Here is a 14399-nt window from a genome sequence, read left to right as displayed (position 1 = left end):
TTCCTCCACTCGCTGCTCCATCTCACCCCAAAGAAGCCGTCATTTTGCCTCCGTCTGAAAGATACAGCCTAGGGATTTTTGTCTGGCTTATGGTTATTACAGGAGATGGCTGGAGAAGTTTCAAAGCCACTGTAAAGCACCCGAATTTACAAAACATCTCTCGGATGACACAGTCTTAAGGCTCTTTCCTGCACGGATAATAAAATTAACCATCCTTGTCTGTTGGAGGCAAGTCCGGTTTCAGATGGGAAATGGAAGGAGATGCTTCTGTGTTTCCATGAAGGGGACACCCATCTGGAGCACATGGCTTGGTTTTTTCCCCCCTGACTATATAAAAATGTATCTTTTAGGCCTCTGATTAAGAAGACGTAGCCACGGGCTTAGTCAAGGACCATTTTGTTTCATTAAGTAAATAAAACACATTGGAACAAAAGAAGACTTCTGGATGGCTGAATTTCATCCTTCTGGAAATACCAAAAAAGTCTGATATTGCATGGTAGTCAGGAAATAATCCTTGGGTCAGTCATGTATCGCATGTAACATAATGAAGTGTTTCCCCCAAGTGGGACTTTATTGGAAAATTAAATCCTATCCCTTCAAACAAATAAGGGGTACTGGTTCTCTAACAGTGGCTTGATTGTATCAGTTTTATACCTGAGTTCCTAAATACTTTCCCATAATTGATTTTAGCCTGACAATAACCTCCAGGGAGGAAACAAGCATGTATTAGGATAAAATCTCCATTTCATAGAAGAAAAACTAAGATGCAGAGGGCAGGAAAGGCTCATCCAAAACATTTCAGGAGTTAGCAGGAAACACTCATTCCATAACCCGAGTCACATGACCACTTTCTAAAGTGAATTCGAGGGAGGTCCAAAGAATATTTTTGCCATTTGCCATCAATTCAGTCTTTTTGTAAAGCCAGATGTTCGCATTTGACTTTACTGAAGTCTTAGTGCCTCTGCAGGGCTATCTCAGTCAAAAAGAGTAAACATGTCTCTCTTGTTACAGAAGTGCACCGAATTTGGAAAACAAAGGCAACAGTTAGCCCCTTTTATTTGCAAGGAGAGCAAGAGCTGGCCTTCTAAGAATGCTTACACCTTTGGAGGGTGGGAGAGGTCTCCACATTTGGCTGACTCCCTCTTCCCAGCCCCAGAGAGCAGATACCACCCCTGGTGAGAGCCACGTTCGGTCCCACCCCCTTGCAATGACCCTGAGCTGCTTCAGGGTCATTCTGCTGGAGAAATGTCAGTTTCCTGGACTAAATTTAGCCAACCCATTCTCCCTCTGGGTACAAGATACGCCTTCTCCTCGGACACCACATCCCAAGCTTACCACCTTCTCCGGGTCCGTCGTTCTCGTCCATCGAGCTGCAGACTTTGGTGGATGCAAGTGAAGTGGAGGAGCCGCCATGCTGAGAGCTCTGGAGGAAAACGGAAACAGAGAATAAAAACTGTCGATCCTGCCCCATGTCTCCAGGTGCTGTGCCCAGCCCAGAAGCTCGGGCAGCAACTGCGCCCACTGCCCCGGAGGGGACTGGTCTCCACGTCCAGAAAGGGAGGTGCTCGACCACTCAACCGGGACTACCGTTCCCCACCAGCTTCTTAACCAACGATGGGTGGTGGTAACTGTGCTGGGCTCATCCTTGTCGATTTGGACGGTCCGTGACTTTCATTCCATTTTCTCAAAATTAGCATCCTGTTGCTCACTGTTTAGGTTTGGCAGATTTGAGGTGTCTCACCTCACTCTTCCACAGTCTATCTGCAAACAGCCTTCTTACAAGAGGTCTTACAAGACCTCTGATCTTTTTTTTTATTCTTACCATGGAAAAATGTTTTTCTTCAGTTTGATTTTTATGGAATATCCTTTTAAAAAAATATTCAGCTTTGCCACATCCTTGGGGAAAGATTAAAGAGTAGGTTTGTTAATTCCACTTTGTGATAAAGACATAAGCACTAAGCAAGTTATTGATATGTTGTTATGTAACAAGAACATTTACTTATTATAATTACTTTTCTTCCTGAGGCAAAGATGAAACTAAAAGCCTAAGCCTTGTGATTCAAATTCTGGGTGTATTTGGACTCAAGATCCCTGAGAGCAAACAGGGTAACAACTATATTATAAAGCTCAGTGCGTGTGCTGAGTCGCTTCAGTCGTGTGTGACTCTTTGCGACCCCATGGACTGCAGCCCACCAGGCTCCTCTGTCCATGAGATTCTCCACGCAAGAATACTGGAGTGGGCCGCTATGCCCTCTTACAGGGTATAAAGCTCTGAGGACAAAACAATACCAAACATTTAATACTGGGATCAGCTACGAGGCAGTAATTTAACAATGAATCTTTCCATCTCTGCATCTATTCCTTGAGAAAACAACGTGCACATATCGATGCTGTTTCTAAGTAATGAACACAGCTTGTCCTAAAAGATCCTCCTTCTGTTTGCCTGGGTTTATCCACTTGGTTGGCCTGATGGGAGCCAGGAGGCGGTGAGGGGCGGCATTGGCTCGGGGTGCTGGCTGTCTGTGGAGCAGAGAGAAGGGAGAGAGAATCTGTAGCTGAATTAATAATGAAGTGGCGAGAAGCAATGTTGACCTACTTTTCCTCTGCTTACCTGTCTCCCTTCAACCGCCTCCCCATGCCCTCCAACCTTAAGTGTGCACAAAGCCGGAAGGAAGAGTTTTACATACAGTCATTGTGCCCAACAGCACCTTGCATGGGAAATTCAGAGGCTTTAGTTTTCACCCAAAGGATGAATATAACTGGGCAAATGCTACTTCAGTCATTGCGGGACCATTTGGGTCAACTGCACAGCATTCCCCGGGGTGTGTTAAGTTCATCAAAGCTGACGAACCGTGTTCCATGGGACAAGTTCGTCAAAGCTGACGAACCGTGTTCCATGGGACAAGTTCGTCAAAGCTGACGAACCGTGTTCCATGGGACAAGTTCGTCAAAGCTGACGAACCGTGTTCCATGGGACAAGTTCGTCAAAGCTGACGGCTGCCATAATGGGGGCGAAAGTTAAACTCACAGCCATGACAGATCTGCTTCCTCATAAGACTTTCTGGAAGTTTGGTGGTTACTCTGGAAGTTTGGTGGTTAGTCTAGAAGTTTTGTGATTATTCTAGAAGTTTGGTGGTAGTCTGGGTCGTGTGCCCTTTATTCTCTAGGATCGTAAGAATCCCCCATCCATCAGCCTAGCCTGGTGACTTGAGCTGTTTCCATCCTCTCTCACTCAACTCCCCTTGTGGCCAGCAGCGCCCATTCGTCCTCTGTCGGGTCAGAAAGAGGGATTCAGACTGTGACCCTGTCAGATGGCTGCGACACTAACTGTAGCCACAGCCAACTCTGTCCAAGGCACTGTGAATGTATGAGCCTCTGGGCGTGCTCGTTTATGAATGTCTGTTTGTGAAAACCTTGTATTTATACTACTGGAATAGGAGGTTGAAACAAGGCAGATTTACAAGGTCAAGGTCTGGAGACAAGAAACATTAGTGCTACCACATTTGAGGGGAAGGTGTGTTTTCCAGAACAGGGAGAGCTTTTATCCCTGGGGTCACTGCTTTTGCTGTAGACATAATCCTGTTCCAAGCAGAAAAACTGTAAAGAAATGTTTACAATGTAGAGCTTCTCTTCTGAGCCTTTCAATCCTCGAATTTCTTCCAGCAGCATCACAAATGGTGTTTAATAATGCAGACACATTGTGGTTTGGGATGGCAGGTGCTGTCCCATCATATGGTGTTTTAGAATACAAAGACACATTCTTTCAGAATCAAGCATTCAAATTAATAGACTAGTAGTGTATTTCCTAGCAAAGATGCCTACAACTTATGGACTCGATTCCAAAATCTTGTTCTTTTAATAAGAACACCAGACACTCAACACAGAACACTCACCCAAATAATGTGAAAGCATTCTTTTAAACTGTAATGTTTAATAAACTTGCTGGATATTATTCACTAAACTGCCTTATCAACTAATGAATTACATTTTCAACAATGCCACCAATTGTCTGATGCCCTGAACGCTTGCTACAGTGCCAGCTGTGTTTTTCTCTGCCTTATGAACAAAACCCCTCAAGGTTTTAGGCTCTGGTTTTAAAAAAAAAGTAGGGTTAACACAAGTCTGCTTATGCTTAAAATTGCTTATTTTCAACTTTACTTTTCAAAATGTAGTCCAGGTCATTTCAAATTTCATGCTATCTGAAGGTAACAGACAGTTGTAAGAGGACATTTAATTACAAATACGGTACTCTAAAAATGGAAAGTTCTCATTTTGTTCCCTATGCTCAAATACAGTAAAATAAATGTATTCAATTTCTCGTTACTTCTGCTTTTCCTCAAAGAAGTAAAGTGGTTAAACCTTATACACCTTTCCAAGACAATGACCATTCATGGATTCAAAGAATTGCAGAACTGAAATGGACCTTAAATATTACCTCTTCTATCCTACTTCCATTGAGAGACCAAATGCCCACTATAAAAATCCCAGGGTCAAATGGCCTCTGTGCAAACAGCTCCAGTACTGAACCCGCTGTTTCCTGAGGCGGCCCGCTAACTGTTAACAGGTGAGTTATGTGCCAATGATGCCCCTTTACACTTTCCGTTTGTCCTTCTAATCTCGCACCTCTGGAGCCACCCAGTACACTGCATTTCCCAACAGGACAAGGCTTCCAAAATTTGGAAAGAGCCACTGAACCCCTTGTGTCTTCTCTTTTTCCATTTCAATAATCCCAGTCTCTCTGGTTATTTGTCGTAAGACAGGACCCCATGACCCCTTGATCCTCCATTTGTCAATATCTCTGGTTAATGCTGGTGCTCAAAGCAAATGAAATATTCTAGGTGTGCCCTGACCAACACACAACAGAGAATGGTAGTGTTTTCTTCTTTGTGAATAGAATACCAATACACTTAAAGATCATATTGGCTTATAGGTAACAACATACCTTTTAAGCCTATACGGTGTCAGATCTCCATATTCTGTATTTGAGAGGTTAGTATTTTGGGTCGAGTCTAAGACTTCTCAGTTATTCATGTTAATGTCGAATTTATTACATTCCTATCCTTCCAGCCTGTTATTTTCTGGATTCTCACTTTATTACCTAACATACTGCACTCTCTCAGTTGAAGCCATTCAGTAATCATCATGGCCCTCTATGTACCCTCGTCACTACTCCTAAATATACTACTTTAGACAGACTGTGAACATTTTGATTATTGCCCTAAGTCTGATTGAAGGATTTTGAACCTAATACAGGGGAAATGTGTAGTTCATGTTCTTTAGAATTAACCCAATGAGATGAATCAGTCTTATTTATGACCTACATAGAGCTGAAGAGTCCACTTACATTTTGCCATGCTTATAAATGAAATCAATTTATTAATTTTTTTTCAGAGAACATAAACCATTTCATAGTATACATGATCATAAGATTTTGTGTTTGCTTCAATCAGTTTGCTAATTCCAAGGCATATGGTGTATAGTGAAAAACACAGTTATTTTATAATTTAATGCAATTGGCTGCTCTAAGAGATACTGTGACATTTGAAATGTCATCACCTCGAAGCGAATTTAACGGGAACCAGGTGGACAGGTTGCTGGCACCTGGATGCTTTTATGGCACACCTTCATAAAAGCACTGCCCTAAGTAAGAACACATCCGAAGTGTAGCTATTTAGCTTGGGATCATATAACAGATGGAGAACATATCACACTTTTTGAAGTAAGTGAGAAAGCTGACATAACAGTTCTAACCACATTTTACCAAGATGTATCTGATGACTATGTGATAAAAAAGTTCATTTCAAATATAAACGGTATGAGTTACTCCTGCCATTTGTATTCATATTATTGGTGTTACTCAGGTGGGGTCCACACCAAATAAGGATTACAGAAATATCCAATCGATCCGACTGATGTAAGCAAGGGAGAAAAATTTCACAAGATAACTTTAGCTCGGTCTTGATAATTGTATTATTAACATTTCACATTTTGTCTTGGGATATGGTTATTACTCTGGTAACTTTTTTTTTTGGAAAATGGCAATATAATATTTAAACATCAACTGGATTAATTTTATAAAGGAAACACAACCAACAAATAGTTAACAAACTCTTATAATTGTCTTGGTGATCCTGACTTGAGGTCTGTAGAATCTCTAAAGATGACCTCATGTAGCAAAATTAATTCATAATCTTGGAGTAGAGAGCTTGAGACCCAAGGGACTGTGTGTGCAAACAGAAAAATCATACATTTACTTTGCAAGTGGGTAAAGAACAATAAGTTGATGACATCAATATGCAATAATTAATAAGGCTCTATTACTTGAAACAAGGCACAAAAGAAATTTCTTTTCCCAAATTCCTTTGTCTGCATTCTCCATAGAATGTTTAAACCTAACGTTTATGGCACAGGCAACCTGTGCATAACTCAGAATGAACAGTGAAACATATAAAAGCTTGTTATAAACAAAGTTTTAAAAAGACTATAGAACTGGTATTCATGAAATTGGTTTACTTAGAGGAAGAGAAAAAGAAAATGAGAATATTGACATTAAATCCATGACAGCGAAACCACGGGAGCCAAGATATCAAAAGTAAATGTATTTAGTTATGACTCTGTCAGGCATTCTGCTCTGCCTCTACTACTTCCTTCTCCCAAAGAAGGAAGCTAGTCACTACTTTTTCAGGCATGTGCTCCATTTTATTTTAAACTTTATATTCAGAAAGTAAAGCACAATTTGGAATTTTATAAATTTGTAAAGTGAAAATGGGACTTCCCTAGTGGTTCAGACGGTAAAGTGTCTGCCTATAACGCAGGAGACCTGAGTTCAATCCCTGGGTTGGGAAGATCCTCTGGAGAAGGCAATGGCACCCCACTCCAGTACTCTTGCCTGGAAAATCCCATGGATGGAGGAGCCTGGTGGCCTACAGTCCATGGGATCACAAAGAGTTGGACATGACTGAGTGACTTCACTTTCACTTTCAAACATTCCTTCCAGTTGTACCCATTACTGTTTTCAGCATCCACTATATTTGGTGTCCATGGAAATAATAAAGAGAACCAATTAAAGCAAATTATACTTTCAAAGTTAAAATGAACCTAGTAAAAGTGTGTTAGATTTAAAACTTATATAGAATTTCAGACTTCTATAATAATTTTAATGTAAATAATTTTTTCCAACTAGAATATCATATTATGAATGAAATAGATTATTGGTTTTAATTCTACATTAAAGTTGGGCAATCAAGTATTTTATTATATATTTATTATAGTTATTTAATTTTTATATTATATAAACATATAATAAAACATTATATATTTATTTATAATAAATATATAATCTCATTTGGTGCTTTTAAAATACTTTCACACACACATGTACCTATATACACATACACATTCTTCCCCCTGCAAATTAGGCAACCTTGGGAAAAATGCCTTCATGCCTAGGAGAAAGTATATTTAAAATTTCTTTTTTTTTCAAGAGAAACAGTTGCCAATTTGTTTGATATATTCACTCTTAAGGCAAACCTGAGAGGAAAGGAATGATTTTACTAAACCCAAGTAAACCAGAGTTCTTCGCCGGATAGTCTTATTTCACTGTTAACTGTCCGTATCTGATACTTTGGATGTCACGAGCTCTCACTCTGCAGTCTCTTAAGTCTCACCTACCGATGCTAACCACGTCACCAAACACCATAAATACGATAATGAAGGTAAACCTTACTCCACACAGTCATTTCATTTTCAGTGTCTACTTACCAAGTTTTCTGAAAGAAAGTCACTGAACAACACAGGCAGTTTTTCCTGTTTATTATGCAGTTATTCTAAGGGTAAGCGTAACAACATTGAGAGGAATAACATGGTCCAGTGTGAAACACGAAGTACAACATTGTACAATGAAACCACAGCACAGTGATGGAGCTTTCAAAACCGGGGAGCTCAATGAAACCTTTCAGCATTTCACTCTATAAAACCCTGCTGATGGCCTCAACGGACGAAGTTTTAAAACCTGTTGCTGTTTAAAACATTTTAACACCAAATGCTCTTTTTTAAGAGAATACATATCCAGGCAACTCAAAATGTAAGCAGGAAATATATCAACCTCTTTATAAAAATTTTATCCAAATTTGCAACATTCATAGTATATTTTGAAGTTAAATGTTCTGAGAATAAACTTGATTCCTTGCTTGTTGATGAATATAAACTCAAAGAAAAATCACAAGAAAATTAAATTTCATAGTTCTTTGTCTATGACCTTTCAGATACCTTCTACCCTAGCTTCAAAACCATTTTGTGGCCATATATAATATAAACACCCATGTATTACATGCATCATTTATACTATCTTGGAATTTATCCATCATCTTTACTAAAACGAACCACATTTTAAAGACACTATATATCATGCACCCTGAAAAATTATAGCTAGGGCCTCAGATTTCCTATCTTTTCCACATGCGTTACAGGTACAAAATTACAAGTATTTTTCAGCTGACAGTATAACAAACTGCATCAGGCAACTGGTATATTGAATTCAATATATCTCTAATTTTCACACTACACCTCTGTGGGATACTGTTGTTACTGACATGCACAATTAGAGATGCTAATCAGGCTAATGCAAATATGCATAAATAGACAATGTATGCATATATAGTGTATTCACTCAGTTAACAGTTTCAAGTGTGCATATATTTATATAGATATATACACACATGGCAAGTATAGTAAGGTTACTACTGAAAATACATCAACAGTTTTGAATCATGTTTGAAAGAACATACAGACCTGCCTTATAGGTTATCTGGCTTTGTTATGAAACTTAGTTCAAATCAAATATAGTTTGGATTTTCTTCTGTTCATGTTTCAGTACAATACTCAGCTACTCACAACCCTATAAATCAGCTTTTTTAATGAATATTGATTGACAATTGCCACAAATCATACACATTAGAGAAACATCAGTGATAGTATATAATCACTTTAATAGTTGACTATCAAGTCACAACAATATAAGCATTAATGAATGCTTATATTTAATAGTTAATAAAACACTGAATTTGTCTGAATTTGAAATTTTTTGTTTGTTTATCTGGTTTCCAAATTGCTTAAATCAGTACATCTGTCTATTATTTGGAACCATTTTGCCATGCTAGTTTAGCAAACTACCTTTGAACTTAAACATGCCCCAATTAATATGTCATGTGTAATGATTTATGACACAAAGGTTTTACATACAATTCCACAAGAGCCAGTAACTTACAAGGCTGTGTCACAAATACCACACTTTACTATTCATGGTCTATAAATATACACAATACTTACATAAGCACACCCATTTACACACTGACCCTTGCAAATTTATATGAATGCCTACACACCTGGGTAGATACATACCACATATGAAAAATTTGGTAGTTCAATAGCTAAAATGTATGGAATTATTTTTCAAGGATATTATTCTATATATTAATTTGTTTTAAGAAATGCGGTTTTTAGATTTCATTGTTTTTAAATGAAAAAAAAAATCATGTATAGATTTACATTGGATGTGACCAAAACCTCTGCTGGTTAACACAGGGAACCCATATGGCAATTGAATGCTGGTTCAAAATATTTTTAGAAGATACTTGATTTTTTAAAATATTTAGATGAGCCAATTTAAGAACACAGGGGTGTGTGTAAATGGGTGGACCTGAAACTTCTTAAAAGTCTACGACAGTATGAAAACATGGAAATTTCTGCCCCATCCCACCCCCACCTAATTAAGCAAGACAAGAAATAAACCATGTGGCTTTCAGAACCAGTCTTTTGAGTTCACAATGAAGTTTATACTTGATAAATGATTAGGATTTGCCTTTCTAAATGCTAAAAGCAGGAGTATATTTATTACATTGTTCTCTGTGATGACTAAAGGAAAAAAAAATAAGTGCAAATGAAAAAAAGTATCAAACTGTTACCTAGAGCGCAGTGTCTTCACAGAACATTTCAGGTTTACCATAAGGACAAAAATGCATTGCTTTTCCTGGAGGTCTCTTCTGCCCAGGAGAACAATTTAAAAATTCAGTGTCTAATATTCTAAAAAGAATTCTGTAAGTAAGTAAATCTTAAGTGTCTATAAATCATCAATTCAGTTCCACCAAAAAAACTGAAAACATCTAGTTTGATGCTAAGGATTTTTTCATATATATTTCTGTTTTAGTATAATGGAATTATGCTCTGCACAGAAAGAGATCTCAAAGTCTATAAATGGTGTGCTGTTTCAATCTCTGAGGGATTTTAGTTTCAAAAAGTAAATGATATATATTGCCTCTGAACAGTCCTTTAATAAAAGTCATATGTTCAAAAGATTAAATGCTGTGGAATAGCATTTCCCTCAGAACCGCTTGAATGGAAAGTTGGCCATGATATCTATCGGCAATTAGCACAAGTCCAGTTCCTTTTTGCCGTGTCTAAACAAAGCCCTGGGCTTCATATCAGTTGGCGATATCTGCCACTTACCCAGAACAAATAGCGTTTATTGGACCTCTCTAAGCAGTAGCTGTCCAAAAGATTGACAGTTCAGGGAAGTTAAAATTACTAGCATTTATTTTTGTTCTGGACTATCTGACCCCCACCAGATTTAAGGTAACTGTTCCATTGCTTTCTTTGCATTTTTGACAGTTCAGTCAAATACATACTCATCTTTTATGGACTCAACTGTATTAAGTAATGCATTTTACGAAGACATAACTAGAACAGACACCAGCACAGGCAACCTCACAGATGTTTACTGTTTCAGCTAAAACAAAGCAGTCTTTTGATCTCAGCAGGAGTCTCTGTTCACAATTTCTATTGGAAACAGTTTTAAAACCTGAAGTCTGGAACAGGTATTATTATGAACTGTTCTTTCAAGATGGAATGGTTCGGCTTGCGGTTCTCAAATAACCTGCCAGAGAAGTGTCTTTCTCTCCAACAGACAGGATAATAAGGCACTAATTATTACAAGGCTAAATTTTCAAATGCTGTTAGGTTGCCTGGACTTTTTAAAAAATATTCTTCTTCTTATGGTTGGAATATTTTATTCACTTGGAAAGTGAGATAGTAGCATATGTAACTATAAACCAGATGGTAAAAATTGATAGTTGAGCAATTTATCAAGGAGATAAATTGATAACATTTAAAACATTATATGACAACTGAATTTCTCTCCATCTTGAATCAAACATTTTGTTTTTAAATTCAATTTTCAAGTAAAATTTTTTGGGGAAAAAAACAAGTACAAACCTCCAAATGGCATCATTCATTGTGAATTTATCACCTACTGAGATATTTCAAGCCTGTGAAATAGCAAAACCATGCTACACAAGTCTTAAATCGTTAGTGTCTGAACTAGTAAAACTAAATGATCACTAGGGCATGGCTTAACTACAACAGACCATACACATTAAATTCATTCTTAACATTCAGCTTTAAAAATAAATGTTTTATGTTTAAGCAAAGCTGACTATAATTTTTAAATAGAGGACTAGGAAAGCAGAATTAGTAGGTTAATGCTTAACAATGGGTTATAATCATAGACTTAGTTTAACACGAAGGAGTTTTGCATATGAAAATTTCCAAAATACCAGTAAGATCCAGAATGTATCCAAATAGAGATTTGGCTATTTGGGACCTGATTTATATAGTACTGTTTAAGAGAATTTTTGCTTTTCAAATTGGTTTTTTGGAAGAAGTCCAGACACATTTTTTTTAGGTCTGTATGTTTAAAAAAAAAAATTTCATAACGTCAGCCTTTATACATTTGAAAAATTGCATACATGATTGTAAGGAGGAATTATATATTTTATAGTAATGCCATTAAACAAGTTCTTCATGTTTAATCTATGCTTATGCTGTTTTCAATGAAAGATAAGTATAAAGAGTAAAATTTACTTTTAACAACAAAAATAAAGTTCCTAATGCTTAATGTAAGTCTTCACGAGTTGTATATTTCACATGACAGTTTCTCCTCATATGTTAATCCACATATGAGGAGTATGATAAGTAGCTCTGAATATTGTCTAGGAAGAAAAAGAACTCTAATCGAATACTTGTATTAATTTGCAATAAAAGTACTTTAAAAATCAGCAATCCAAATTTTATGAAGACTATATAACTTTAGGAGAAAATGTCTGCTTAGTGCCATTTTAACCTGCTTGGCCAGAAAATTTGCACAGAAAGGTACAGAAAAATTGTATCTACATGTCTACTTCTGATTAAAAAGAAAACCCCATCTAAAGAAATTATGACTCTGTCTTGCTACACCATTAGTTTGTTCTGACACTAAGATCGGGCCCATATATGAAATTCATCTAGAGCCAGGTCTGGCACAAAAGCCTCACCAATTGAGCCCATTTGTGTTCAGTCTTCTCAATCAAATTAATCAAATCTCCTCAATAGGAAAAAAAAAATAATCTCCTTCAAGGATTAATATGAAATGCCTGGATATTTCCTTTTATATGATTTGGGGTTTATCATTTCAAGGTATGCAAAACTCTTTTGTGTATTTCGCTGTTAGACTTTTGCTTAGGAAACGTGAAACCTTCACCCAACCACAAACCATATACACTGCTCCATTGTCTCTTTTACACTGAGTCTCCTACTGAATCCAAATCATCCGAAGAGAGGGGGCGATACAGGTCCTGTAAGACGAAGGGCGGTACAGATTTGTTTACTTGGGTTTCTTAGGTGCCCTGTGGCTCTCTCAGGAGTGGAGCAACACCGAATGGGCATCCTTGGTTTCTAACGTCATTAGACCTTCTAAAGTCACCACATTTGGATAAGAGGAAAGATCACAGCTGAGAAGCCATCTAAACAGATGCAAAGGATGCTATTTTGCCTTCTTGGCTTGAGCTGCTCATGAGCTTTCGCCTTCCTTTGTGCGCAGTTGAGTTCTACAGCCCGAGGTCTGTCAGTGCCACCCTGCTACTATGTGTCAAGGCAATTCTTCCTCAAACACTTCCATCCCATTCTGGGAAGAAGAGGAACATGCTTACCTCACACAATAATTGATTAGGAGCCCCAGCGGGCACTCAGCAAATTCCGGTCCCATAGCAGCAACCCAAAGGTTGCATTTGTGTGCTGCATACACCCAATAAACACTGCGTTTTCAAAACAATATGTTTGGAAGACAGAAAGAATGCGAACTTGACCTCCTCTCTCCCTTCCCAAAGTTCTTCCTGGTTACCCAAAAGCTCACCCGTCACCTCCCCTCTTCTTCCCTCCGCCTCCTTCTGCTACAAGATCCTTCTGTTTGGTCGCCAGGCAACCAGCTCATATCTGCAGACAGTGTCTAGAATCCTGGCTTCCTTTCTAATTTGAACCACCCACTCCTCACATCATCTGACTGATCAGATAATCTACAAAAGTCAGCCATGTGGGAGTATAATGGGGAGCTTCATTCGACCTACACAATGTAACACGTTTCTTCCTGATGTATTAAGGAATGAGACCCCAGAAAGTTCATGGATAGAAGAGATCCTCCAGGATCTGCTTCTGTGACCAAACACTTCTAGACAGCAAATTTAAATGACAGTGTTTAGGAAAAATAGGACAGTTACTCGGTACACTGCCATCGGGGTTTTCATCAAGAAAAGTATCTGGCGTGCAGATTCCTATTGTATAGGACTATTCTAAAATACGGAAGGAGGTAACAAAATGTAATTTTAAGGGAAGGAATAAAAGCTGATTAAACCATCATAAATGATATAAATAAAAATATAGGTTTTTTAATTTGTGAAAAAGCAGTCAATGTCTCAACAATCCTTAAAAAAAAAGCAACTTACATTCCTGTGTTTCAAAATGAGGTAGGAAGTGTGAGTGTGTGAGAATGTGTGTGTGAGAGTGTGTGTGTGAGTGTGTGAGAGTGTGTGTGTGAGTGTGTGTGTTGGCGAGAGAAGCAGCCAACTCGTTTTCCTGGCCATGTTGCTAGGCAACACAGAAGGAAAAATAGAAGTAGCTACTGTTTTCCAATTTGCAATAAAAAGAGTTATATTTATTCTTTGAAGTGTCTTCTTTTAGCACTTGCCATCTTTCACTTATTTCAGTATTTCCTGCATAGGAGTACAGCCAACCATTTGAGAAGAATATTAACCAAATTTGAAACAGGATTGGTTTTTAGGGATATTCTAGGCTCATTTTAACTGGGAGGGATTATTTGATGTAGTTGCCTCCACACCAAGATGAAAGCGCCTCTCACTAAAGCAGCTGGGAATGTTTCTACTCGTTGACATGGTACATGGATGGAGGATGTTCATTTATGGCCTAAATTCAAAAGCCTGGAAACTAAACCATCTCTAAACTATCTCGTGCTCTGCTCACAACATGTGCTTAATAACTGTTTTCAGATGATGATAAACCTTTGTCTCCTTAAAACA

At 37.9% G+C, this 14399-nt stretch overlaps 1 protein-coding gene across 5 annotated transcripts in view; it reads right to left on the bottom strand.

Moving 5' to 3' along the window:
• Window positions 1–14399, bottom strand: part of DCLK1 (doublecortin like kinase 1) — a 352130-nt gene that overhangs the window by 67211 nt on the left and 270520 nt on the right. For 4 of the 5 annotated variants that reach the window (XM_061434782.1, XM_061434781.1, XM_061434784.1 and 1 more), the window contains one exon: window positions 1336–1423. In XM_061434782.1, the coding sequence (XP_061290766.1) occupies window positions 1336–1423 (88 nt within the window). Of the gene's footprint in view, window positions 1–1335; window positions 1424–7795; window positions 12666–14399 lie in introns of those variants that run through there. The other variant, XM_061434786.1, reaches the window with a different exon arrangement.

The sequence above is a fragment of the Bos javanicus genome, chromosome 12, assembly GCF_032452875.1.
Source record: "Bos javanicus breed banteng chromosome 12, ARS-OSU_banteng_1.0, whole genome shotgun sequence".
NCBI classification, from domain to species: domain Eukaryota; kingdom Metazoa; phylum Chordata; class Mammalia; order Artiodactyla; family Bovidae; genus Bos; species Bos javanicus.
Note: the sequence above shows the minus strand (reverse complement) of the source record. Positions and strands in the feature narration are given on the sequence as shown.